Genomic DNA, 27,198 nt, shown 5'->3' on the forward strand with positions numbered 1-27,198 from the left:
GCAAAAGACAAATGTTCTTAAGATGATGGTCTGTCTTGACAGATGTAATAAGAAACCCAACACTACGATCCCTGGGTGCAATGAAGAAGAACAGGAACTGTATGAAAGCTCTGGATATTGTGGCATTCTGCTGGACAAAAATGGACCTTTTGCTGTGTGCCATCCCAAAGTCAACCCCAATGTATGTTCATGTAAAGGATAGTGCACATATAATAAACAAATGTGGAACAGGTCCTTATTCTGAGCTTGTTGTATTTGTGTATGTGTGTGTGCGTTCAGGGTGAAAATGTGATATTAGTAATAGTGGAATAATTTGAATATATGGTTTTAGATGGTCACACAATATAAAGCATCGTAACAAAGTGATTGTTTGTTCTCAGAATTACTTCAGGGACTGTGTCTTTGACTTGTGTGAGCTGGATGGTGCCAAGCCCATTTTGTGTGAAGCCATTGAAGCCTATGTCAATGAATGCCAAGATCGTGGGGTCAACCTTGGACCATGGAGGAATGAAACCTTCTGCCGTGAGTATTGGAAGGACAAATGATTTAATTTAGTAGTAAAATATCTTTAGGTATATCATTAGGTAAAAATCAGCTTGGCTGAGTAGTTGGGAGAAAATAACACAAAGAAGTTTATGTCAGTTTTGACTTGTGGAAGAGTACTTCATACGGGCTTCCTACTCACTAAAGTTAACCGAGGGAGTGCTGCTTTAGCATACCTAGTTGGGCAGACAACATATACCAAGAGGCTGCAGGAGACTGGGTTACCACCAAACTCAAACAATCTAGTTCCACGGAAGACAACACAGCTGGAAGTGCCAAAGACGTATCTCTTTTCTTGTGAAAAGCTGTCATTTTATATTTTAACCAGCACATACTTTTGTTTCCTATCACTAACTTCAACCTCTTGTGGTCTGCTTAGCACTGAGCTGTCCCCCAAACAGCCACTACGAACCTTGTGCAGATCCTTGTCAGGAAACATGCTTTGGAAAACCCCCCTCCTGCTCTGGTCCCTGCTCTGAGTCCTGTGTGTGTGATCCCAGCTATGTCCTGAGTGCTGGCAAGTGCGTTAAGGAGAACATGTGTGGCTGCAACCACACGAACGGCCAGTATTATGAGGTATGGTGAAGTGGGTCTGATAGGCCGGCAGTGAATCATTTGGTCCTTTGTATTTCAAGTCAGGTCACTTGCAGTCTCTTTATGTCCTCTCTAAAACAACATTTTCATACATACATGCATAAAAGGATCTACAAAGAATCATCTGTGCCTGCTATGCTTAATTGTCAATTTTGTTGTCTGTTTGTCAGCCTGGAGAGGAGTTTTTTGAGGAAGACTGCAAGCGAAAATGTTGGTGTGGTGCAGCTGGAATTACCTGTGAAGCCTCTGAATGCCCCCCAATGCATGAATGTAAACTTCAGGATGGAGAGCTGGGCTGCTATCCTACGAGTATGTTTGTAATGTTCACGCCTAAAAAAAACACAGCAAAGCTGTAGCCATTATATTCTAAGTAGGTTTCCAGATCTCATGGGTTGGACTGCCAACCTGAAAAGTTTTGCAACTGTGTTTGATGTGATGCTGTAGACTTTGTCAAAGTTCTCAAACGAGCATTTTCTATCCCTGCTCTAATATACATAATTAGACTGAGCAATGGAAGATAGAGAAGCACAACCCACAGGCGTCTTTTACTTTCAATAACAGTGAAATATTTATGTGTGTGTTGCTGTTATGTTTCTTTTGCTCTCTTCTGTACAGTTTGTCTATAACAACACTTGTTACATGCGATTCTTTATAATACAAAATCACAGAATTGCAGAAAATTTTTGTCTAGTCAGGAAATGACATATTCTTTGCATCTTTTTTATCATCTGTGTTTCAGTCTGATGTTCCTGATGTTTTTCCCCTCTCTCAGGTTTTCAGGATTGTGTAGTTTCTGGGGATCCACACTACAACACCTTTGACAAGAAGTACTACAGCTTCATGGGAACCTGTACTTACACACTGGCAAGAAGCTGTAGGAACAGCACAGGTACACACTATTTTGAGACATTTATTCATTAAGATGTTTGGGTTTCATTGCACCTGTTCTAGTCTTGCCACACCACACGCACAAATGAAAGTTTAAATGAGCTAAATTTACTCATTTATTATTTTCATCGCAAAGCATGACAGATGTTGTTTTCATTCACGTTAGCTGCAAAGAGAAGACACTGAATGTCAGTGGTGGTTTGTATGTTAATGCCAATATTCACCTTTAATATAAACACACAATATTCCTGATTGTCGTGGTCTTCCCTGTGCAGGCCCTTGGTTCTCTGTGGAGGCAAAGAATGAAGAGAGAGGAGTTGCAGGAGTGTCATACCTGAGGAAGCTATATGTGACAGTGGATGGAATTACTGTGACCCTGATGAAGAGCAGTAGAACACTGGTCAGTATGTGAATGAATTACTATCTCTTATATTTCCCATCTTTAAGTAAAATGTGTGCCAGCAGACATCCCACACAGTATTTGTATCATCACCATGGATGTCTTATGTCTACACATAACTGACATTTTAGCAAAGAACTCAAATTATATCTTTAGTTACTTTGTTGCTAACAACATGTAAAAAAAACAAAACAGATTTTTCCCATTTTGTCAGTTGAATCTATGCCAAAGATAACACAGTGTGATAGGCATAAAGCAATGTCTGTCTTGCTTGTTAAAACTATACAAAGTCTGTTTTTGCCTGATATACTGCACATTGCACACTCTTTGTACTTTTATACTCCCTGACCTGTCCACCAATTAGACGTTTACACAGTCTGTTTAACATCTTTATATTCTTATGTTCTTAACATCTTTTTCTTCATCACTGAATCAGGTGAACGGAGTACGGGTGGCTCTGCCCCACTCCCCCTCTCCTCTCATGTCTATTAGTCTTGCTGGTCAGTTCATCACGCTTCAAACATCCTTTGGCTTGAGGGTGCGTTGGGATGGAAACCATTATGCCCAGATCTCAGTTCCCAGGTTAGTATAAATATTGGTTTGAACTATTTTGATATTGTAGAACTTCTTTTTATTTGCTTCACACATTCATACAATACACCTGACCACTGTCTCCATTGCTCCATCATTCTTTTTTTGATGACCACTTTCCTCCGATGCAACCATAACCTAACGATCTGAAGAAACTCTGATAGATAACGATCTAAACTGCTGAACATCACCAGTTGTTTTATGTATGTTGTGAAAACAAAGCAGTCCATTTGTGTGCATATTGTGGACTTATGCAACTTTTAATATATACTAACGATGCCCTGGTTTATTGTATCAGGGATCTTTGCATTCTCTTCATTTGTTTCTAGAATTACCAATAAAAGGCCAAGCAACACCTTATTAAACATTGCAAATATTCTTAAGCTTGTCTTATTTTAATCCTACATATCCTGCCTTGACTTTGTCCTACCAGCTCCTACTATGACCAAATGTGTGGCCTTTGTGGTGACTATGATGGGAACCCAGACAATGACTTCACTAAACCAGATGGCACTGTGGCAGGAAATAGTAATGACTTTGGGAACAGCTGGCAGACCAAAGACGATGAAGATGACTCGTGAGTTCCAACATATCTATCTTTCTGTCTTTTGGATTTCTTCTGGTTATGTCTTTCGTTACCTTGCTGTCGGACTCTTTCTGACAAACTGAAGAGGATGTAACTGTGTTTTGTATTTGTGTTGACCAGATGTACCCCAGGAACAAAGCCTGATCCAGACTGTGACCCCAATTTGGAAGCTGAAGTTGTAAAACCAGAGAAATGTGGTAAAATTACAGACCCTACTGGACCCTTCCGGTAAGAATTCACAACCCCTCCACTTTTGGTTATCGACTTGGTTAAACTGATGGGATTCCTGGGATTTTACAACGTTTTTTTCCTGACCTTATAAAATCATGAAATAGATGGCAGCATGCCTGGTAATCACCCAACTGACCTGTAAAATATGAATAAATATTTTCAATACTATTACTGTAATGCTGTAATGAACCCTTCTGGCACTGGGATGCCAGTTTCGTTCTTTGTCCCTCATTCTCAAATGCAGCAGCAAGTTTTTACCAATGACTTGCCAGTTTATCTCTATCTATCGTTGCAAAACACCTGGGATACCAGGTTCTTTCTATAACCCTCCTTTGCAAATGCCACAGTGAGCTTTTGGCACCAGGATGCCAAGTTATTATTCCTCATTTGCAAATGCATCAACAAGGTTTTCTACCCAGGAGATTCCAGTTTCCCTTCACCTCTATCCCTCCCTCGCACAATGCAGCAGCATGCTTCTTGGCACTAGGATGTCAGGCTTTCTTTCTCTATCCCTCCTTCACAAATGCAGTAGCAAGTTTTTAGCACCGGGTTGCCAGTTCCTCTTCCCTCCGTCCCCTTTTCACAAAAGTGCAGCAGCATGTTTTTTGGCACAGGAATGCCAGGTTCTCTTTCTCTGTCCCTCCTTTGCAAATGCACCAGCAAGCCTTTGGGCCCGGGATTCTGGGTTACTTTCTCTGTTCCTCCTGTACAAATACAGCAGCAGGCTTTTAGCACTGGGATGCCATGTTTTCTTTCTCTTTTCCTCCTTTACAAATACAGCAGAATTCCCTCCTTTTTTCACAAAATGCAGCAGCGTGCTTTTTGGCACCTGGAAGCCAGTATCTCTTCCCTCTTTCCCCAATAACTTGGATGCCAGGGTCCATGCATCTATCTATCTTTCCCAAAACATAACAATGCACATTCCTGACACCGTATTGCCAGTCTTTGTCTCCATATCGATCATTTTCAAACACAGCAGTAAAAGCTTTTACGAGCCGTCAAGCCATTGCCTGATGTCTTAAAATACAGACATGCATCCATCCAGCCTCCACACCAGTCGAGCCACGTTGCCACTCGATCAGGGGTTCTCCTCATTCATCTATTAAGGTCTTTCGTTGTCTGAAATTTGCTTTGATGTCTTCTCCCACCATTCCTTCGTAATTTTCCAAGCTCAACCACTCTACTCTCTGGAATCCTTGACCACCTTCTCTCTGCGCTTCTCTTTTGTCCTGCTTTCCTTCTTCCACCTCAGCCGGTAGCGGCAGATGGCTGTCCTTCCATGGGAATGGTTTTGCCAGAAGTTTCTTCCCGTTAAAAGGAGTTGTTCCTTCCCACTGTCGCCAAAGTGCTTGCTCATAGGGAGTCATATGATTGTTGGGTTTTCCCTGTAGGTATTATTGCAGGGTCTACCTTACATATAAAGCACTTTGAGGCGATTGTTGTTGTGATTTGGGGCTGTATAAATAAATTGAATTGAAAAATTGAATTATTCCTGCAGAGGTCTTTCACCTTTACAATGCACAGTTATTGCTGCTTCTAGGGGATGTCTTCTTTGGGGATCTGCCAGCCCAGGAGCCGCCGCCAGTCCACAGCGAGACCTTCCCCAAACCGCAGTTCAATTCATGTTTAAGCCATTCACCTTTATTCACTGGCCCCAGCTAGTGAATTGTTGCTAAACTTATGCAACAATTGTTGACTGTTTCACCACCAATTGTAGCTTTTTTGTTTGTTCGAACTCAGATTTTCAGTATATATGAGCCTCTGCCTTTTCCTACCTAAGCTAAGTGAGTGCTTTTCTCTGTTACAGGGAGTGCATCAGTGTAGTTAATCCCACTCCATTCTTCCAAAGCTGTGTGTATGACATGTGTCAGTTCAACGGCCAGCAGCACGTGCTGTGTGACCAGCTCCAGGCCTACACTGACGCATGTCATAGTGCTGGAGCCAAAGTCTACCAATGGAGAACTCCAGACTTCTGCCGTAAGTTTGAATCTGAGATATACCAAATATATCTAAATGATATATGATAGTTTAATAATAATATCAGCTGTTCTTTCTGAATATCATAAAGTATATATAAAACATAGTCACAGTGACATCGCCCATTGGCTTGATAAGCCCCATTCTGAAGCATAAATGAATAAAGACTTGAATAATACCTTTTCATTTTGGAAAAATGAGCCTTCAGCATTTTCCCTTTTAAATGGGGTGCATGCCATAGCTTCTCCATTTGGAAGTTGTCTCCACCTGTAAATATAACCACGATATATTACATCCTGCTCACCAACATTATAATTGAACTTATAATCATATTTATAATTGTATAGGGAGGAGAGTTTAAGATACAGTGCACAATGCTGAAACCAATGTAAAATATTCAATGCAGTTAATATTATCCTTGCTTTCATTTATGACACTGAGTTAAATCAATATGAGATACGTAGGTGCCCTGTCTTTGAATCATCCTACTACCCACTCCCTTCTCTGTTGCTATTTGTCCACCATTGTTCCCTCTCATTATTGTTCATCCCTGTGTTTGTCCACACAGCTCTGACCTGTCCTCCCAATAGCTCCTACTCCCTTTGTGTGAGTTCATGTCCTGAGACATGTCTTGGTGTGGTGGGACCACCTGGCTGTGAGGAAGTGTGTGTGGAGGGTTGTGAGTGTAACCCTGGCTTCATTCTCAGTGATGACAAATGTGTGGAACTGAGAGACTGTGGTTGTGTGGACCCCAGTGGAACCTATCACCCTGTAAGTGGAAACAGCCTCCAAACAATTAAAACCATATTCCATTTACCTTTAAAATGTGCTAAGCTCATGCTAACATCATTTTCAGTTCTCTTTATAACTTCAACAGGAGAGACGCCAAGAGACACAAAGACCCTACAGTACAAAAGAAATTAAAACTCAACTAAATTAAGGGTGCATAGACTGCAGAGAACTGTTGGCACATAAATATTGGTTTTACAACAAAGATTTTTACTTTCAACTTATCAAGCACAGGTTATATTTATTATACTGTATTATACCTGAATTTAAAAGACACTGGTGTTATAGAATTTGTATTTATGTCATAGCATTTACATACTGGTGCCACCACAATTAGCAAGCCCAAAATCAATAAATAAATGAGTAAAGGTTGGCCTAATTAGTTACTGGCATACAGAATCCCTGGTTTGCATCCAAATGTATATTTATCATTTTGATCTTTATATTCGTGTGATGTATAAGAGAGAATGTAAAAGGAGTCTGCAAAGAAAGGCGTCTGGACTTCTTTAAGTTGCTTGAAGACTTAAAGACTTAAAGAAGTCCAGACGCTTTTCTTTGCAAGCTCCTTTGACTACGATGACCTGGATGACTGAGAACCTTCACAGACATATAAGAGAGAATTACATGACAAAATTTTGATTGTTTTTTGCATTCTGTGTACATTTGTCAGGTGGGCGATGACTGGTACTTGGAGGGTTGTGAACAAAAGTGTATGTGTCACAGTGGAGGTCTGCTACAGTGTCATAACACCAGCTGTAACCCAACTACTGAGAGCTGCCAACTACAAGATGGAGAATATGAATGCCACCCTCTGGGTATGTTAATCACACAGCTTCACATAGAAATAGCTGCATGAATGCATGGATGTGGATTACAGTGTCAAGTGCTTTATCCGACTGGCCCTAGAAATGCAGTAAATAAATGCAGTCATTTTAGCAACAGGCGCTCCAAACCTCCACTGTCTCAACTGATGTTGTTAGTTTGGACTGAGTTTGTTAACACTGCATAATAACTTCCTACCTTTTTAGTTCCTGAAAGAGTATCTGCTCATTTTCCAGTAATCCTTTTTCTTTCTACCCAGACCTGTGTCCTCCTAACGCAGAGTATATAGAGTGCGGTCCAGCTTGCATTCCTACATGTATGGAACCCTCTACCAACTGTTCTGGCTCCTGCATCACTGGGTGTTTCTGCAAACCAGGCTTTGTCTTCAAAGGACGGCACTGCGTGCCACTGGACAAGTGTGGTTGTTTAGATGACAACAATAACTATTATGAGGTCAGATGTCCTAGTTAGTACTGTGTACAGTGTTCATTTAAAGACATACAGTATACTTTCTCAGTACTGATTGTTTTCATTTTATCCAGCCTGGTGAGATAGTATTTGGAGATGGCTGCACAAAGCTGTGTCGCTGTGTAGGGAACTACACTTTGGAATGTGTTGATAACTCCTGTGACCCCACTGAAGAGTGTCGAGAGGTTAATGGTGTTGCAGGCTGTTATCCTAAAGGTAATAATGTTTGTTGACTTTATTGTTGTTGACTTGATTTAATGCAGTGTAATAAATTACATCTGCACAAAGAGCACCTTGTGTTGTGCTTTACAGTCAGTCGGTATAACTTGATAGTTGACAGTGTGGAAATTACAATTTTCTTTTTCTCATATATTATTCCTTTAGGTACATCCACATGCATTGCATCTGGCGATCCACACTACACCAGCTTTGACAAACGCAAATATGACTTCATGGGCAACTGCAGCTATCTGATGTCTAGTCCATGCAATGACACAACTGTGCCCTACTTTGAGGTCCATACTGACAATGAAAACCGGTATAACAGGCCGACCATCTCCTATGTGAATGCCGTACATGTATACGCACAGATGATAAAGATCTCCATTCTCAAAGGTGGCACTGTGCAGGTAAGACATGAGAGGAAGAAACAGGATGTTTTGCATGTGAAAACCAATCACGCTTTCACGTTATCAGGCACTACTGCATTACAAACAAACATCATTCTGTGGTACAAACCACTGCACATGCTCAGGAACACTTCTGAAAACCACTGCAATTGACCATGGAAAGAAACTTGCACTTACACTTAACACTTAGTTCCTCCTACGCCGAGCGACGCATCGGGCAGCTAACAATCTCCATCGATGACGGTCAGGGGCGAATGTTTCAGCTTCGTCCCAGGCGATGTCGACTGTTTTCAGATCATCCATAAACATTCGACGTCATGTGATATTTGGTCGGCCTTGCTTTCGCTGGTTCTGCCAAAGGCTTCTTCCTGTTAAAAGACGCCTCTGTCACCAAAGTGCTTGGTCAATGGGGTCATATGATTGTTGTTTTTTTTCTCTGTATGTATTATTGTAGGGTCTATCTTAAAATATAAAGCACCTTGAGGTGACTGTTTTTGTGATTTGGGACTATATAAAAAACATTGAATTTAAATGAATTGAATTGGAGACGTCGGAGGACACCGGCAGCCTTCCCTACTTTGGAGTTTACATCTTGATCAGAGATCCCATAATTCGAGATGATGCTGCCCAGATATGTGAAATTTTCCAACTTATCAGCACGTTATTGGTTGATTATGACGGGAACATGGGCAGTTGTGTAGCCAACTCCGAGTACCTTGGTTTTCTTGGCGCTTATTCGTAATCCGACTTCCTCACCTCCCTCTGCAAAGCTGCAGTCCATTCTTGGAGGTCTTCCGTAGTCGAGCCCAGTAGGGGCCCAGTAGCCAATTCAAAGGAATAAGGCAAAGCACTTTCCCGGGTACCGACAGGAACGTGATGCCCCGGCAGTTGTTACAGTCACCCAAATCGCCTTTCGGGAAGTTTGGTGATAACACCTTTTGCCCATTCATAGGGTACACGCGATGTTGTCCAGCAGGCGTTTAGGGGTCTTCTAAGGGCGCCATCCAATCATCTGTCTGGACGCAGAACCGGGAGTTGGAGCAGAGACCACAAAAGGCGTATACAAACTGCTGGGGGACTCCATATTGACGTGGGATAGCCCATAGAGTCGGCCGGTGGACGTTGTCAAAAGCTTTCTTGAAGTCGTTGAAATTACCCATTCATAGGGTACATGCGATGTTGACCAGCAGGCATTTAGGGGACTTCTAAGGGCGGCATCCAACTGGGCTTCGTCGTCCTTCAGCATTGTGGGGAGGAACTCGTCCAGGCCAACATCGCTGTCTTGACTTCGCCGTTGCTAATTTTTCCGATATCGAAAGGAAGAAGATCCATGGAGGGTGCAAGTTCTTCGGCCTCGAACAAATGGAGTGGCTCGGGCTGGTTTAAAGTATCGCAGAACTGTTTGGCTCAACGTTGGTCTTGCTCAGCGTCAGTGAGGAGGACTCGTCCATTTTGTCTCGGATTGGGACAGAGCGGCCACTGCGAGCCCCTGTTAGATCGTACAATGCGATTTAATATTCGGGTATCGTTCTGGTCGACTGTTTTCTTGTGCATTCATGCCTTTGGCTTCGATCCACTTTCGCTTGCCATGCCGGCAGCTGCGTTTAACATGTCGGGCATGACATTTACAGACATCATTGGCATGAGAAATGGTAAATGGCCTGTATTTATATAGCGCTTTACTAGTCCCTAAGGACCCCAAAGTGCTTTACATATCCAGTCATCCACCCATTCACACACACATTCACACACTGGTGATGGCAAGCTACATTGTAGCCACAGCCACCCTGGGGCGCACTGACAGAGGCGAGGCTGCCAGACACTGGCGCCACCGGGCCCTCTGACCACCACCAGTAGGCAACGGGTGAAGTGTCTTGCCCAAGGACACAACGACCGAGACTGTCCAAGCCGGGGCTCGAACCGGCAACCTTCCGATTACAAGGCGAACTCCCAACTCTTGAGCCACGATCGCCCACTAAAGGAACGTTTCTTTTCAGTTACAGATAGTAATGTTGTGACATGGGTAATTAAAAAATGAAAATGTTGGCCAGATTTGATGTACTCTGCCTATTTTCCCATACAGGTTAATGGGACCAATGTCAATCTGCCACTGTCTCCGTCCCCTGGTATTTCTGTGTTCAAGTCAGGAAAACACTACACTGTCTCCATGAACTTTGGTGTGACGGTTCGCTATGATGGAAACGCCTTCATGGACATCAAAGTAATCGAAGAGTGAGTGAAGACCAAATTCATGGTTTCCTTATAAAGTGGTGTTTTAATCACAAGTTCACCAGTCCAGAAATCTACATCCATACTGATACAACTAAAACTATATGTCATGCGCCGCGGCGCGCATGCACAAAAGGATCCAGATGCAGACTCCGCGCTAACAGAAAAGACACTTTATTGAAATAACGAAAGGCGACCCGGGAAAACTAGAGAGCAAAACAAGAAACTAAAAACCCGGGGAATAATGACACGAGGAAGCCAAGATCGGGACCATGGGAGGCTGCAATAGAAAGGGGAGATGATTACTAGGGAGCCGGAAAGTAGGGAAAACACATCAGGACTGAGTTAGAGTAGGGGGCTTACGATGGAACGGGACTGTGGGAGCTCGGGAGGGAAGTGTGGCAGTCCGTGAGCAGAAAGTCCGTGGAAATAGCGAACGGGCCAGATGATGCACCGAGTGATCCAGTTGAGCCGGAGGACAGGCAGGTGGCAGACGCCGAGTCGAAACCTGGACACAAGTAGGCAGATTAAACACAGTTCCAACCAGAAGGGAATGCACGCTTTCATGGAAGTCTAGTTACCACTGTGGGGGGACTAACGGACTGGCGTGGAGCCTTCCATCAGTGCCGGGTTCAGTAGATCTCCGTGTAGTCACCGTGATGGAGAACAGATGTGCCGGTGATAGCCCGGGGGTGTGGCTACCCGAGCGTCACGCATTCCTCAGACACAGGACCACGGACCATGACACTATAACACATTTTCATATACTGAACATGACTCCTTTATCTGTAAGGAGTAGTAAGGTGATAAAGGCAGAGATTAATGACACAGCTAGGATATTTTATTTAAACAATTTAGCAGGGGCAACACAAACAGCTCCCTCAAAATTTCAAGATAAAATCACACAAAACTTCTAATTTCCTGACTAGTTAATTCTATGCTGATGCTATCAAACACATCAAATGTACATGTCTGATCTTTTAGTCTTACTAATGTGTGGGGTTTAGTCTACTGCTGAAAAGAAACTTGGCTGCAATTAAAACACGTTGTAGTTCTGGCTTACTTGTTAGTCTTTCTTGCATAAGACTCTAACACAATCATTTTCTGCAATCTGCAGCTATCAGAACAAGCTGTGTGGCCTGTGTGGCAACTATGATGGAGATACTAAAGATGACTTCCGCAAACCAGATGGAAGCTTAGCTGAAAATGCCAATGACTTTGGACACAGTTGGAACATGAATCCAGAGTGAGTATTGCAGAGATGCAAGTGTAAAGAAACATTTACCATTGACAAAAGACAAATGTTCTTAAGATGATGGTCTGTCTTGACAGATGTAATAAGAAACCCAACACTACGATCCCTGGGTGCAATGAAGAAGAACAGGAACTGTATGAAAGCTCTGGATATTGTGGCATTCTGCTGGACAAAAATGGACCTTTTGCTGTGTGCCATCCCAAAGTCAACCCCAATGTATGTTCATGTAAAGGATAGTGCACATATAATAAACAAATGTGGAACCAGTCCTTATTCTGAGCTTGTTGTATTTGTCTATGTGTGTGTGCATTCAGGGTGAAAATGTGATATTCGTAATAGTGGAATAATTTGAATATGTGGTTTTAGATGGTCACACAATATAAAGCATTGTAACAAAGTGATTGTTTGTTCTCAGAATTACTTCAGGGACTGTGTCTTTGACTTGTGTGAGCTGGATGGTGCCAAGCCCATTTTGTGTGAAGCCATTGAAGCCTATGTCAATGAATGCCAAGATCGTGGGGTCAACCTTGGACCATGGAGGAATGAAACCTTCTGCCGTGAGTATTGGAAGGACAAATGATTTAATTTAGTAGTAAAATATCTTTAGGTATATCATTAGGTAAAAATCAGCTTGGCTGAGTAGTTGGGAGATAATAACACAAGAGAGTTTTTGGTCAGTTTTGACTTGTGGAAGAGTACTTCATACGGGCTTCCTACTCACTAAAGTTAACCGAGGGAGTGCTGCTTTAGCATACCTAGTTGGGCAGACAACATATACCAAGAGGCTGCAGGAGACTGGGTTACCACCAAACTCAAACAATCTAGTTACACGGAAGACAACACAGCTGGAAGTGCCAAAGACGTATCTCTTTTCTTGTGAAAAGCTGTCATTTTATATTTTAACCAGCACATACTTTTGTTTCCTATCACTAACTTCAACCTCTTGTGGTCTGCTTAGCACTGAGCTGTCCCCCAAACAGCCACTACGAACCTTGTGCAGATCCTTGTCAGGAAACATGCTTTGGAAAACCCCCCTCCTGCTCTGGTCCCTGCTCTGAGTCCTGTGTGTGTGATCCCAGCTATGTCCTGAGTGCTGGCAAGTGCGTTAAGGAGAACATGTGTGGCTGCAACCACACGAACGGCCAGTATTATGAGGTATGGTGAAGTGGGTCTGATAGGCCGGCAGTGAATCATTTGGTCCTTTGTATTTCAAGTCAGGTCACTTGCAGTCTCTTTATGTCCTCTCTAAAACAACATTTTCATACATACATGCATAAAAGGATCTACAAAGAATCATCTGTGCCTGCTATGCTTAATTGTCAATTTTGTTGTCTGTTTGTCAGCCTGGAGAGGAGTTTTTTGAGGAAGACTGCAAGCGAAAATGTTGGTGTGGTGCAGCTGGAATTACCTGTGAAGCCTCTGAATGCCCCCCAATGCATGAATGTAAACTTCAGGATGGAGAGCTGGGCTGCTATCCTACGAGTATGTTTGTAATGTTCACACCTAGCATTTTCTATCCCTGCTCTAATATACATAATTAGACTGAGTAATGGAAGATAGAGAAGCACAACCCAGAGGTGTCTTTTACTTTCAATAACAGTGAAATATTTATGTGTGTGTTGCTGTTATGTTTCTTTTGCTCTCTTCTGTACAGTTTGTCTATAACAACACTTGTTACATGCAATTCTTTATAATGCAAAATCACAGAGTTGCAGAAAAGAAATTGAAATAATACAAAATTTTGTCTAGTCAGGAAATGATATATTCCTTGCATCTATTTTAATGCCAGTATAAGTCCAAAGCAGCAGTGAACTGCACTGTTATTAGGTAATTGTTCTACAGTGGCTTCATCTGTGTTTCAGTCTGATGTTCCTGATGTTTTTCCCTCTCTCAGGCTTTCAGGATTGTGTAGTTTCTGGGGATCCACACTACAACACCTTTGACAAGAAGTACTACAGCTTCATGGGAACCTGTACTTACACACTGGCCAGAAGCTGTAGGAACAGCACAGGTACACACTATTTTGAGACATTTATTCATTAAGATGTTTGGGTTTCATTGCACCTGTTCTAGTCTTGCCACACCACACGCACAAATGAATGTTTAAATGAGCTAAATTTACTCATTTATTATTTTCATCGCAAAGCATGACTTATATTGTTTTCATTCACGTTTGCTGCAAAGAGAAGACACTGAATGTCAGTGGTGGTTTGTATGTTAATGCCAATGTTCACCTTTAATATAAACACACAATATTCCTGATTGTCGTGGTCTTCCCTGTGCAGGCCCTTGGTTCTCTGTGGAGGCAAAGAATGAAGAGAGAGGAGTTGCAGGAGTGTCATACCTGAGGAAGCTATATGTGACAGTGGATGGAATTACTGTGACCCTGATGAAGAGCAGTAGAACACTGGTCAGTATGTGAATGAATTACTATCTCTTATATTTCCCATCTTTAAGTAAAATGTGTGCCAGCAGACATCCCACACAGTAGTTGTATCATCACCATGTATGTCTTATGTCTACACATAACTGACATTTTAGCAAAGAACTCAAATTATATCTTTAGTTACTTTGTTGCTAACAGCATGTAAAAAAAAAAAAACAGATTTTTCCCATTTTGTCAGTTGAATCTATGCCAAAGATAACACAGTGTGATAGGCATAAAGCAATGTCTTTCTTGCTTGTTAAAACTATACAAAGTCTGTTTTTGCCTGATATACTGCACATTGCACACTCTTTGTACTTTTATACTCCCTGACCTGTCCACCAATTAGACGTTTACACAGTCTGTTTAACATCTTTATATTCTTATATTCTTAACATCTTTTTCTTCATCACTGAATCAGGTGAACGGAGTACGGGTGGCTCTGCCCCACTCCCCCTCTCCTCTCATGTCTATTAGTCTTGCTGGTCAGTTCATCACGCTTCAAACATCCTTTGGCCTGAGGGTGCGTTGGGATGGAAACCATTATGCCCAGATCTCAGTTCCCAGGTTAGTATAAATATTGGTTTGAACTATTTTGATATTGTAGAACTTCTTTTTATTTGCTTCACACATTCATACAATACACCTGACCACTGTCTCCATTGCTCCATCATTCTTTTTTTGATGACCACTTTCCTCTGATGCAACCATAACCTAACGATCTGAAGAAACTCTGATAGATAACGATCTAAACTGCTGAACATCACCAGTTGTTTTATGTATGTTGTGAGAACTTTAAAAAAAGCATAGCAGTCCATTTGTGTGCATATTGTGGACTTATGCAACTTTTAATATATACTAACGATGCCCTGGTTTATTGTATCAGGGATTTTTGCATTCTCTTCATTTGTTTCTAGAATTACAATAAAAGGCCAAGCAACACCTTATTAAACATTGCAAATATTCTTAAGCTTGTCTTATTTTAATCCTACATATCCTACCTTGACTTTGTTCTACCAGCTCCTACTATGACCAAATGTGTGGCCTTTGTGGTGACTATGATGGGAACCCAGACAATGACTTCACTAAACCAGATGGCACTGTGGCAGGAAATAGTAATGACTTTGGGAACAGCTGGCAGACCAAAGACGATGAAGATGACTCGTGAGTTCCAACATATCTATCTTTCTGTCTTTTGGATTTCTTCTGGTTATGTCTTTTGTTACCTTACTGTCGGACTCTTTCTGACAAACTGAAGAGGATGTAACTGTGTTTTGTATTTGTATTGACCAGATGTACCCCAGGAACAAAGCCTGATCCAGACTGTGACCCCAACTTGGAAGCTGAAGTTGTAAAACCAGAGAAATGTGGTAAAATTACAGACCCTACTGGACCCTTCCGGTAAGAATTCACAACCCCTCCACTTTTGGTTATCGACTTGGTTAAACTGATGGGATTCCTGGGATTTTACAACGTTTTTTTCCTGACCATATAAAATCATGAAATAGATGGCAGCATGCCTGGTAATCACCCAACTGACCTGTAAAATATGAATAAATATTTTCAATACTATTACTGTAATGCTGTAATGAACCCTTCTGGCACTGGGATGCCAGTTTTGTTCTTTGTCCCTCATTCTCAAACGCAGCAGCAAGTTTTTACCAATGACTTGCCAGTTTATCTCTATCTATCGTTGCAAAAAACCTGGGATACCAGGTTCTTTCTATAACCCTCCTTTGCAAATACAACAGTGAGCTTTTGGCACCAGGATGCCAAGTTATTATTCCTCATTTGCAAATGCATCAACAAGGTTTTCTACCCAGGAGATTCCAGTTTCCCTTCCCCTCTATCCCTCCCTCGCACAATGCAGCAGTATGCTTCTTGGCACTAGGATGTCAGGCTTTCTTTCTCTATCCCTCCTTCACAAATGCAGGAGCAAGCTTTTAGCACCGGGTTGCCAGTTCCTCTTCTGTCCCTCCCTTTTTCACAAAAATGCAGCAGCATGTTTTTTGGCACAGGAATGCCAGGTTCTCTTTCTCTTTTCCTCCTTTACAAATCCAGCAGAATGCTTTTTGCAATGGTACTCCAGGTTCTATTTCTCTGTCTTTTTCAAATTTGCCAGCATACATCTGGCACCGGGATGCCAGTTCTTTTCCTTCATTTGCAGTAGCAAGCTTTTCTTCCCTCTATCTCTCCTGAGCAAAATGCAGCAGCGTGCTTTTTGGCACCTGGAAGCCAGTATCTCTTCCCACTTTCCCCAATAACTTGGATGCCAGGGTCCATGCATTTATCTATCTTTCACAAAATGTAACAGTGCACATTCCTGACACCGTATTGCCAGTCTTTGTCTCCATATCGATCATTTTCAAACACACCAGAATAGCTTTTACGAGCCGTCAAGCCATTGCCTCATGTCTTAAAATACAGACATGCATCCATCCAGCCTCCACACCAGTCGAGCCATGTTGCCACTCGATCAGGGGTTCTCCTCATTAAGCTATTAAGGTCTTTCGTTTTCTGAAATTTGCTTTGTGGTCTTCTCCCACCATTCCTTCGTAATTTTCCGAACTCAACCACTCCACTCTCTGGAATCCTTGACCATCTTCTCTCTGCGCTTCTCTTTTGTCCTGCTTTCCTTCTTCCACTTCAGCCGGTAGCGGCAGATGGCTGTCCTTCCATGGGAATGGTTTTGCCAGAAGTTTCTTCCCGTTAAAAGGAGTTGTTCCTTCCCAATTCCCAAAGTGCTTGCTCATAGGGAGTCATATGATTGTTGGGTTTTCTCTGTAGGTATTATTGCAGGGTCTACCTTACATATAAAGCACCTTGAGGCGATTGTTGTTGTGATTTGGGGCTGTATAAATAAATTGAATTGAAAAATTGAATTATTACTGCAGAGGTCTTTCACCTTCACAATGCACAGTTATTGCTGCTTCTAGGGGATGTCTTCTTTGGGGATCTGCCAGCCCAGGAGCCGCTGCCAGTCCACAGCGAGACCTTCCCCAAACCGCAGTTCAATTCATGTTTAAGCCATTCACCTTTATTCAATGGCCCCATCTAGTGAATTGTTGCTAAACTTATGCAACAGTTGTTGACTGTTTCACCACCAAATGTAGCTTTTTTGTTTGTTCGAACTCAGATTTTCAGTATATATGAGCCTCTGCCTTTTCCTACCTAAGCTAAGTGAGTGCTTTTCTCTGTTACAGGGAGTGCATCAGTGTAGTTAATCCCACTCCATTCTTCCAAAGCTGTGTGTATGACATGTGTCAGTTCAACGGCCAGCAGCACGTGCTGTGTGACCAGCTCCAGGCCTACACTGACGCATGTCATAGTGCTGGAGCCAAAGTCTACCAATGGAGAACTCCAGACTTCTGCCGTAAGTTTGAATCTGAGATGTACCAAATATATCTAAAAGATATATGATATATAAAACATAGTCACAGTGACATCACCCATTGGCTTGATAAGCCCCATTCTGAAGCATAAATGAATAAAGACTTGAATAATACCTTTTCATTTTGGAAAAATGAACCTTCAGCATTTTCCCTTTTAAATGGGGTGCATGCCATAGCTTCTCCATTTGGAAGTTGTCTCCACCTGTAAATATAACCACGATATATTACATCCTGCTCACCAACATTATAATTGAACTTATAATCATATTTATAATTGTATAGGGAGGAGAGTTTAAGATACAGCGCACAATGCTGAAACCAATGTAAAATATTCAATGCAGTTAATATTATCCTTGCTTTCATTTATGACACTGAGTTAAATCAATATGAGATACGTAGGTGCCCTGTCTTTGAATCATCCTACTACCCACTCCCTTCTCTGTTGCTATTTGTCCACCATTGTTCCCTCTCATTATTGTTCATCCCTGTGTTTGTCCACACAGCTCTGACCTGTCCTCCCAATAGCTCCTACTCCCTTTGTGTGAGTTCATGTCCTGAGACATGTCTTGGTGTGGTGGGACCACCTGGCTGTGAGGAAGTGTGTGTGGAGGGTTGTGAGTGTAACCCTGGCTTCATTCTCAGTGATGACAAATGTGTGGAACTGAGAGACTGTGGTTGTGTGGACCCCAGTGGAACCTATCACCCTGTAAGTGGAAACAGCCTCCAAACAATTAAAACCATATTCCATTTACCTTTAAAATGTGCTAAGCTCATGCTAACATCATTTTCAGTTCTCTTTATAACTTCAACAGGAGAGACGCCAAGAGACACAAAGACCCTACAGTACAAAAGAAATTAAAACTCAACTAAATTAAGGGTGCATAGACTGCAGAGAACTGTTGGCACATAAATATTGGTTTTACAACAAAGATTTTTACTTTCAACTTATCAAGCACAGATTATATTTATTATACTGTATTATACCTGAATTTAAAAGACACTGGTGTTATAGAATTTGTATTTATGTCATAGCATTTACATACGGGTGCCACCACAATTAGCAAGCCCAAAATCAATAAATAAATGATTTTGGGCTTAAATGTATATTTATCATTTTGATCTTTATATTCGTGTGATGTATAAGAGAGAATGTAAAAGGAGTCTGCAAAGAAAGGCGTCTGGACTTCTTTAAGTTGCTTGAAGACTTAAAGACTTAAAGAAGTCCAGACGCTTTTCTTTGCAAGCTCCTTTGACTACGATGACCTGGATGACTGAGAACCTTCACAGACATATAAGAGAGAATTACATGACAAAATTTTGATTGTTTTTTGCATTCTGTGTACATTTGTCAGGTGGGCGATGACTGGTACTTGGAGGGTTGTGAACAAAAGTGTATGTGTCACAGTGGAGGTCTGCTACAGTGTCATAACACCAGCTGTAACCCAACTACTGAGAGCTGCCAACTACAAGATGGAGAATATGAATGCCACCCTCTGGGTATGTTAATCACACAGCTTCACATAGAAATAGCTGCATGAATGCATGGATGTGGATTACAGTGTCAAGTGCTTTATCCGACTGGTCCTAGAAATGCAGTAAATAAATGCAGTCATTTTAGCAACAGGCGCTCCAAACCTCCACTGTCTCAACTGATGTTGTTAGTTTGGACTGAGTTTGTTAACACTGCATAATAACTTCCTACCTTTTTAGTTCCTGAAAGAGTATCTGCTCATTTTCCAGTAATCCTTTTTCTTTCTACCCAGACCTGTGTCCTCCTAACGCAGAGTATATAGAGTGCGGTCCAGCTTGCATTCCTACATGTATGGAACCCTCTACCAACTGTTCTGGCTCCTGCATCACTGGGTGTTTCTGCAAACCAGGCTTTGTCTTCAAAGGACGGCACTGCGTGCCACTGGACAAGTGTGGTTGTTTAGATGACAACAATAACTATTATGAGGTCAGATGTCCTAGTTAGTCCTGTGTACAGTGTACATTTAAAGACATACAGTATACTTTCTCAGTACTGATTGTTTTCATTTTATCCAGCCTGGTGAGATAGTATTTGGAGATGGCTGCACAAAGCTGTGTCGCTGTGTAGGGAACTACACTTTGGAATGTGTTGATAACTCCTGTGACCCCACTGAAGAGTGTCGAGAGGTTAATGGTGTTGCAGGCTGTTATCCTAAAGGTAATAATGTTTGTTGACTTTATTGTTGTTGACTTGATTTAATGCAGTGTAATAAATTACATCTGCACAAAGAGCACCTTGTGTTGTGCTTTACAGTCAGTCGGTATAACTTGATAGTTGACAGTGTGGAAATTACAATTTTCTCATATATTATTCCTTTAGGTACATCCACATGCATAGCATCTGGCGATCCACACTACACCAGCTTTGACAAACGCAAATATGACTTCATGGGCAACTGCAGCTATCTGATGTCTAGTCCATGCAATGACACAACTGTGCCCTACTTTGAGGTCCATACTGACAATGAAAACCGGTATAACAGGCCGACCATCTCCTATGTGAATGCCGTACATGTATACGCACAGATGATAAAGATCTCCATTCTCAAAGGTGGCACTGTGCAGGTAAGACATGAGAGGAAGAAACAGGATGTTTTGCATGTGAAAACCAATCACGCTTTCACGTTATCAGGCACTACTGCATTACAAACAAACATCATTCTGTGGTACAAATCACTGCACATGCTCAGGAACACTTCTGAAAACCACTGCAATTGACCATGGAAAGAAACTTGCACTTACACTTAACACTTAGTTCCTCCTACGCCGAGCGACGCATCGGGCAGCTAACAATCTCCATCGATGACGGTCAGGGGCGAATGTTTCAGCTTCGTCCCAGGCGATGTCGACTGTTTTCAGATCATCCATAAACATTCGACGCCATGTGATATTTGGTCGGCCTTGCTTTCGCTGGTTCTGCCAAAGGCTTCTTCCTGTTAAAAGACGCCTCTGTCACCAAAGTGCTTGGTCAATGGGGCATATGATTGTTGTTTTTTTTCTCTGTATGTATTATTGTAGGGTCTATCTTAAAATATAAAGCACCTTGAGGTGACTGTTTTTGTGATTTGGGACTATATAAAAAACATTGAATTTAAATGAATTGAATTGGAGACGTCGGAGGACACCGGCAGCCTTCCCTACTCCGGAGTTTACATCTTGATCAGAGATCCCATAATTCGAGATGATGCTGCCCAGATATGTGAAATTTTCCAACTTATCAGCACGTTATTGGTTGATTATGACGGGAACATGGGCAGTTGTGTAGCCAACTCCGAGTACCTTGGTTTTCTTGGCGCTTATTCGTAATCCGACTTCCTCACCTCCCTCTGCAAAGCTGCAGTCCATTCTTGGAGGTCTTCCGTAGTTGAGCCCAGTAGGGGCCCAGTAGCCAATTCAAAGGAATAAGGCAAAGCACTTTCCCGGGTACCGACAGGAGCGTGATGCCCCGGCAGTTGTTACAGTCACCCAAATCGCCTTTCAGGAAGTTTGGTGATAACACCTTTTGCCCATTCATAGGGTACACGCGATGTTGTCCAGCAGGCGTTTAGGGGTCTTCTAAGGGCGCCATCCAATCATCTGTCTGGACGCAGAACCGGGAGTTGGGGCAGAGACCACAAAAGGCGTCTACAAACTGCTGGGGGACTCCATATTGACGTGGGACTTCTAAGGGCGGCTTCCAACTGGGCTTTGTCGTCCTTCAGCATTGTGGGGAGGAACTCGTCCAGGCCAACATCGCTGTCTTGACTTCGGCGTTGCTAATTTTTCCGATATCGAAAGGAAGAAGATCCATGGAGGGTGCAAGTTCTTCGGCCTCGAACAAGTGGAGTGGCTCGGGCTGGTTTAAAGTATCGCAGAACTGTTTGGCTCAACGTTGGTCTTGCTCAGCGTCAGTGAGGAGGACTCGTCCATTTTGTCTCGGATTGGGACAGAGCGGCCACTGCGAGCCCCTGTTAGATCGTACAATGCGATTTAATATTCGGGTATCGTTCTGGTCGACTGTTTTCTTGTGCATTCATGCCTTTGGCTTCGATCCACTTTCGCTTGCCATGCCGGCAGCTGCGTTTAACATGTCGGGCATGACATTTACAGACATCATTGGCATGAGAAATGGTAAATGGCCTGTATTTATATAGCGCTTTACTAGTCCCTAAGGACCCCAAAGTGCTTTACATATCCAGTCATCCACCCATTCACACACACATTCACACACTGGTGATGGCAAGCTACATTGTAGCCACAGCCACCCTGGGGCGCACTGACAGAGGCGAGGCTGCCAGACACTGGCGCCACCGGGCCCTCTGACCACCACCAGTAGGCAACGGGTGAAGTGTCTTGCCCAAGGACACAACGACCGAGACTGTCCAAGCCGGGGCTCGAACCGGCAACCTTCCGATTACAAGGCGAACTCCCAACTCTTGAGCCACGATCGCCCACTAAAGGAACGTTTCTTTTCAGTTACAGATAGTAATGTTGTGACATGGGTAATTAAAAAATGAAAATGTTGGCCAGATTTGATGTACTCTGCCTATTTTCCCATACAGGTTAATGGGACCAATGTCAATCTGCCACTGTCTCCGTCCCCTGGTATTTCTGTGTTCAAGTCAGGAAAACACTACACTGTCTCCATGAACTTTGGTGTGACGGTTCGCTATGATGGAAACGCCTTCATGGACATCAAAGTAATCGAAGAGTGAGTGAAGACCAAATTCATGGTTTCCTTATAAAGTGGTGTTTTAATCACAAGTTCACCAGTCCAGAAATCTACATCCATACTGATACAACTAAAACTATATGTTATGCGCCACGGCGCGCGTGCACAAAAGGATCCAGATGCAGACTCCGCGCTAACAGAAAAGACACTTTATTGAAATAACGAAAGGCGACCCGGGAAAACTAGAGAGCAAAACAAGAAACTAAAAACCCGGGGAATAATGACACGAGGAAGCCAGGATCGGGACCATGGGAGGCTGCAATAGAAAGGGGAGATGATTACTAGGGAGCCGGAAAGTAGGGAAAACACATCAGGACTGAGTTAGAGTAGGGGGCTTACGATGGAACGGGACTGTGGGAGCTCGGGAGGGAAGTGTGGCAGTCCGTGAGCAGAAAGTCCGTGGAAATAGCGAATGGGCCAGATGATGCACCGAGTGATCCAGTTGAGCCGGAGGACAGGCAGGTGGCAGACGCCGAGTCGAAACCTGGACACAAGTAGGCAGATTAAACACAGTTCCAACCAGAAGGGAATGCACGCTTTCATGGAAGTCTAGTTACCACTGTGGGGGGACTAACGGACTGGCGTGGAGCCTTCCATCAGTGCCGGGTTCAGTAGATCTCCGTGTAGTCACCGTGATGGAGAACAGATGTGCCGGTGATAGCCCGGGGGTGTGGCTACCCGAGCGTCACGCATTCCTCAGACACAGGACCACGGACCATGACACTATAACACATTTTCATATACTGAACATGACTCCTTTATCTGTAAGGAGTAGTAAGGTGATAAAGGCAGAGATTAATGACACAGCTAGGATATTTTATTTAAACAATTTAGCAGGGGCAACACAAACAGCTCCCTCAAAATTTCAAGATAAAATCACACAAAACTTCTAATTTCCTGACTAGTTAATTCTATGCTGATGCTATCAAACACATCAAATGTACATGTCTGATCTTTTAGTCTTACTAATGTGTGGGGTTTAGTCTACTGCTGAAAAGAAACTTGGCTGCAATTAAAACACGTTGTAGTTCTGGCTTACTTGTTAGTCTTTCTTGCCTAAGACTCTAACACAATCATTTTCTGCAATCTGCAGCTATCAGAACAAGCTGTGTGGCCTGTGTGGCAACTATGATGGAGATACTAAAGATGACTTCCGCAAACCAGATGGAAGCTTAGCTGAAAATGCCAATGACTTTGGACACAGTTGGAACATGAATCCAGAGTGAGTATTGCAGAGATGCAAGTGTAAAGAAACATTTACCATTGACAAAAGACAAATGTTCTTAAGATGATGGTCTGTCTTGACAGATGTAATGAGAAACCCAACACTACGATCCCTGAGTGCAATGAAGAAGAACAGGAACTGTATGAAAGCTCTGGATATTGTGGCATTCTGCTGGACAAAAATGGACCTTTTGCTGTGTGCCATCCCAAAGTCAACCCCAATGTATGTTCATGTAGAGGATAGTGCACATATAATAAACAAATGTGGAACCAGTCCTTATTCTGAGCTTGTTGTATTTGTCTATGTGTGTGTGCATTCAGGGTGAAAATGTGATATTCGTAATAGTGGAATAATTTGAATATGTGGTTTTAGATGGTCACACAATATAAAGCATTGTAACAAAGTGATTGTTTGTTCTCAGAATTACTTCAGGGACTGTGTCTTTGACTTGTGTGAGCTGGATGGTGCCAAGCCCATTTTGTGTGAAGCCATTGAAGCCTATGTCAATGAATGCCAAGATCGTGGGGTCAACCTTGGACCATGGAGGAATGAAACCTTCTGCCGTGAGTATTGGAAGGACAAATGATTTAATTTAGTAGTAAAATATCTTTAGGTATATCATTAGGTAAAAATCAGCTTGGCTGAGTAGTTGGGAGATAATAACACAAGAGAGTTTTTGGTCAGTTTTGACTTGTGGAAGAGTACTTCATACGGGCTTCCTACTCACTAAAGTTAACTGAGGGAGTGCTGCTTTAGCATACCTAGTTGGGCAGACAACATATGCCAAGAGGCTGCAGGAGACTGGGTTACCACCAAACTCAAACAATCTAGTTACACGGAAGACAACACAGCTGGAAATGCCAAAGACGTATCTCTTTTCTTGTGAAAAGCTGTCATTTTATATTTTAACCAGCACATACTTTTGTTTCCTATCACTAACTTCAACCTCTTGTGGTCTGCTTAGCACTGAGCTGTCCCCCAAACAGCCACTACGAACCTTGTGCAGATCCTTGTCAGGAAACATGCTTTGGAAAACCCCCCTCCTGCTCTGGTCCCTGCTCTGAGTCCTGTGTGTGTGATCCCAGCTATGTCCTGAGTGCTGGCAAGTGCGTTAAGGAGAACATGTGTGGCTGCAACCACACGAACGGCCAGTATTATGAGGTATGGTGAAGTGGGTCTGATAGGCCGGCAGTGAATCATTTGGTCCTTTGTATTTCAAGTCAGGTCACTTGCAGTCTCTTTATGTCCTCTCTAAAACAACATTTTCATACATACATGCATAAAAGGATCTACAAAGAATCATCTGTGCCTGCTATGCTTAATTGTCAATTTTGTTGTCTGTTTGTCAGCCTGGAGAGGAGTTTTTTGAGGAAGACTGCAAGCGAAAATGTTGGTGTGGTGCAGCTGGAATTACCTGTGAAGCCTCTGAATGCCCCCCAATGCATGAATGTAAACTTCAGGATGGAGAGCTGGGCTGCTATCCTACGAGTATGTTTGTAATGTTCACACCTAGCATTTTCTATCCCTGCTCTAATATACATAATTAGACTGAGTAATGGAAGATAGAGAAGCACAACCCAGAGGTGTCTTTTACTTTCAATAACAGTGAAATATTTATGTGTGTGTTGCTGTTATGTTTCTTTTGCTCTCTTCTGTACAGTTTGTCTATAACAACACTTGTTACATGCAATTATTTATAATGCAAAATCACAGAGTTGCAGAAAAGAAATTGAAATAATACAAATTTTTGTCTAGTCAGGAAATGATATATTCCTTGCATCTATTTTAATGCCAGTATAAGTCCAAAGCAGCAGTGAACTGCACTGTTATTAGGTAATTGTTCTACAGTGGCTTCATCTGTGTTTCAGTCTGATGTTCCTGATGTTTTTCCCTCTCTCAGGCTTTCAGGATTGTGTAGTTTCTGGGGATCCACACTACAACACCTTTGACAAGAAGTACTACAGCTTCATGGGAACCTGTACTTACACACTGGCCAGAAGCTGTAGGAACAGCACAGGTACACACTATTTTGAGACATTTATTCATTAAGATGTTTGGGTTTCATTGCACCTGTTCTAGTCTTGCCACACCACACGCACAAATGAAAGTTTAAATGAGCTAAATTTACTCATTTATTATTTTCATCGCAAAGCATGACAGATGTTGTTTTCATTCACGTTTGCTGCAAAGAGAAGACACTGAATGTCAGTGGTGGTTTGTATGTTAATGCCAATGTTCACCTTTAATATAAACACACAATATTCCTGATTGTCGTGGTCTTCCCTGTGCAGGCCCTTGGTTCTCTGTGGAGGCAAAGAATGAAGAGAGAGGAGTTGCAGGAGTGTCATACCTGAGGAAGCTATATGTGACAGTGGATGGAATTACTGTGACCCTGATGAAGAGCAGTAGAACACTGGTCAGTATATGAATGAATTACTATCTCTTGTATTTCCCATCTTTAAGTAAAATGTGTGCCAGCAGACATCCCACACAGAAGTTGTATCATCACCATGGATGTCTTATGTCTACACATAACTGACATTTTAGCAAAGAACTCAAATTATATCTTTAGTTACTTTGTTGCTAACAGCATGTAAAAAACAAAACAGATTTTTCCCATTTTACAGTTGAATCTATGCCAAAGATAACACAGTGTGATAGGCATAAAGCAATGTCTGTCTTGCTTGTTAAAACTATACAAAGTCTGTTTTTGCCTGATATACTGCACATTGCACACTCTTTGTACTTTTATACTCCCTGACCTGTCCACCAATTAGACGTTTACACAGTCTGTTTAACATCTTTATATTCTTATGTTCTTAACATCTTTTTCTTCATCACTGAATCAGGTGAACGGAGTACGGGTGGCTCTGCCCCACTCCCCCTCTCCTCTCATGTCTATTAGTCTTGCTGGTCAGTTCATCACGCTTCAAACATCCTTTGGCCTGAGGGTGCGTTGGGATGGAAACCATTATGCCCAGATCTCAGTTCCCAGGTTAGTATAAATATTGGTTTGAACTATTTTGATATTGTAGAACTTCTTTTTATTTGCTTCACACATTCATACAATACACCTGACCACTGTCTCCATTGCTCCATCATTCTTTTTTTGATGACCACTTTCCTCCGATGCAACCATAACCTAACGATCTGAAGAAACTCTGATAGATAACGATCTAAACTGCTGAACATCACCAGTTGTTTTATGTATGTTGTGAAAACAAAGCAGTCCATTTGTGTGCATATTGTGGACTTATGCAACTTTTAATATATACTAACGATGCCCTGGTTTATTGTATCAGGGATCTTTGCATTCTCTTCATTTGTTTCTAGAATTACAATAAAAGGCCAAGCAACACCTTATTAAACATTGCAAATATTCTTAAGCTTGTCTTATTTTAATCCTACATATC

The 27,198-nt window shown here is 42.3% G+C and overlaps 1 protein-coding gene across 1 annotated transcript in view; it reads left to right on the forward strand.

The window, feature by feature from the left end:
* The window catches only part of zanl (zonadhesin, like), a 556,892-nt gene that overhangs the window by 26,213 nt on the left and 503,481 nt on the right, over positions 1 to 27,198 (forward strand). The window contains exons 33-73 of the mRNA XM_085255099.1: positions 43 to 181; positions 381 to 522; positions 923 to 1,119; positions 1,308 to 1,446; positions 1,910 to 2,026; positions 2,301 to 2,425; positions 2,862 to 3,007; positions 3,450 to 3,593; positions 3,723 to 3,830; positions 5,641 to 5,810; positions 6,379 to 6,581; positions 7,270 to 7,414; positions 7,681 to 7,874; positions 7,964 to 8,105; positions 8,274 to 8,518; positions 10,602 to 10,750; positions 11,865 to 11,993; positions 12,080 to 12,218; positions 12,418 to 12,559; positions 12,961 to 13,157; positions 13,346 to 13,484; positions 13,897 to 14,013; positions 14,288 to 14,412; positions 14,849 to 14,994; positions 15,448 to 15,591; positions 15,721 to 15,828; positions 17,631 to 17,800; positions 18,323 to 18,525; positions 19,172 to 19,316; positions 19,583 to 19,776; positions 19,866 to 20,007; positions 20,170 to 20,414; positions 22,391 to 22,539; positions 23,654 to 23,782; positions 23,869 to 24,007; positions 24,207 to 24,348; positions 24,750 to 24,946; positions 25,135 to 25,273; positions 25,686 to 25,802; positions 26,077 to 26,201; positions 26,635 to 26,780. Coding sequence (XP_085111225.1) covers positions 43 to 181; positions 381 to 522; positions 923 to 1,119; positions 1,308 to 1,446; positions 1,910 to 2,026; positions 2,301 to 2,425; positions 2,862 to 3,007; positions 3,450 to 3,593; positions 3,723 to 3,830; positions 5,641 to 5,810; positions 6,379 to 6,581; positions 7,270 to 7,414; positions 7,681 to 7,874; positions 7,964 to 8,105; positions 8,274 to 8,518; positions 10,602 to 10,750; positions 11,865 to 11,993; positions 12,080 to 12,218; positions 12,418 to 12,559; positions 12,961 to 13,157; positions 13,346 to 13,484; positions 13,897 to 14,013; positions 14,288 to 14,412; positions 14,849 to 14,994; positions 15,448 to 15,591; positions 15,721 to 15,828; positions 17,631 to 17,800; positions 18,323 to 18,525; positions 19,172 to 19,316; positions 19,583 to 19,776; positions 19,866 to 20,007; positions 20,170 to 20,414; positions 22,391 to 22,539; positions 23,654 to 23,782; positions 23,869 to 24,007; positions 24,207 to 24,348; positions 24,750 to 24,946; positions 25,135 to 25,273; positions 25,686 to 25,802; positions 26,077 to 26,201; positions 26,635 to 26,780 — 6,273 coding nt within the window. The remainder of the gene's footprint in view (positions 1 to 42; positions 182 to 380; positions 523 to 922; positions 1,120 to 1,307; positions 1,447 to 1,909; positions 2,027 to 2,300; positions 2,426 to 2,861; positions 3,008 to 3,449; positions 3,594 to 3,722; positions 3,831 to 5,640; positions 5,811 to 6,378; positions 6,582 to 7,269; positions 7,415 to 7,680; positions 7,875 to 7,963; positions 8,106 to 8,273; positions 8,519 to 10,601; positions 10,751 to 11,864; positions 11,994 to 12,079; positions 12,219 to 12,417; positions 12,560 to 12,960; positions 13,158 to 13,345; positions 13,485 to 13,896; positions 14,014 to 14,287; positions 14,413 to 14,848; positions 14,995 to 15,447; positions 15,592 to 15,720; positions 15,829 to 17,630; positions 17,801 to 18,322; positions 18,526 to 19,171; positions 19,317 to 19,582; positions 19,777 to 19,865; positions 20,008 to 20,169; positions 20,415 to 22,390; positions 22,540 to 23,653; positions 23,783 to 23,868; positions 24,008 to 24,206; positions 24,349 to 24,749; positions 24,947 to 25,134; positions 25,274 to 25,685; positions 25,803 to 26,076; positions 26,202 to 26,634; positions 26,781 to 27,198) is intronic.

The sequence above is a fragment of the Mchenga conophoros genome, linkage group LG3 (genome assembly GCF_057382185.1).
Source record: "Mchenga conophoros isolate Kocher_MC1m ecotype Shallow Benthic linkage group LG3, M_conophoros_male_GT1.1, whole genome shotgun sequence".
Classification (NCBI taxonomy): domain Eukaryota; kingdom Metazoa; phylum Chordata; class Actinopteri; order Cichliformes; family Cichlidae; genus Mchenga; species Mchenga conophoros.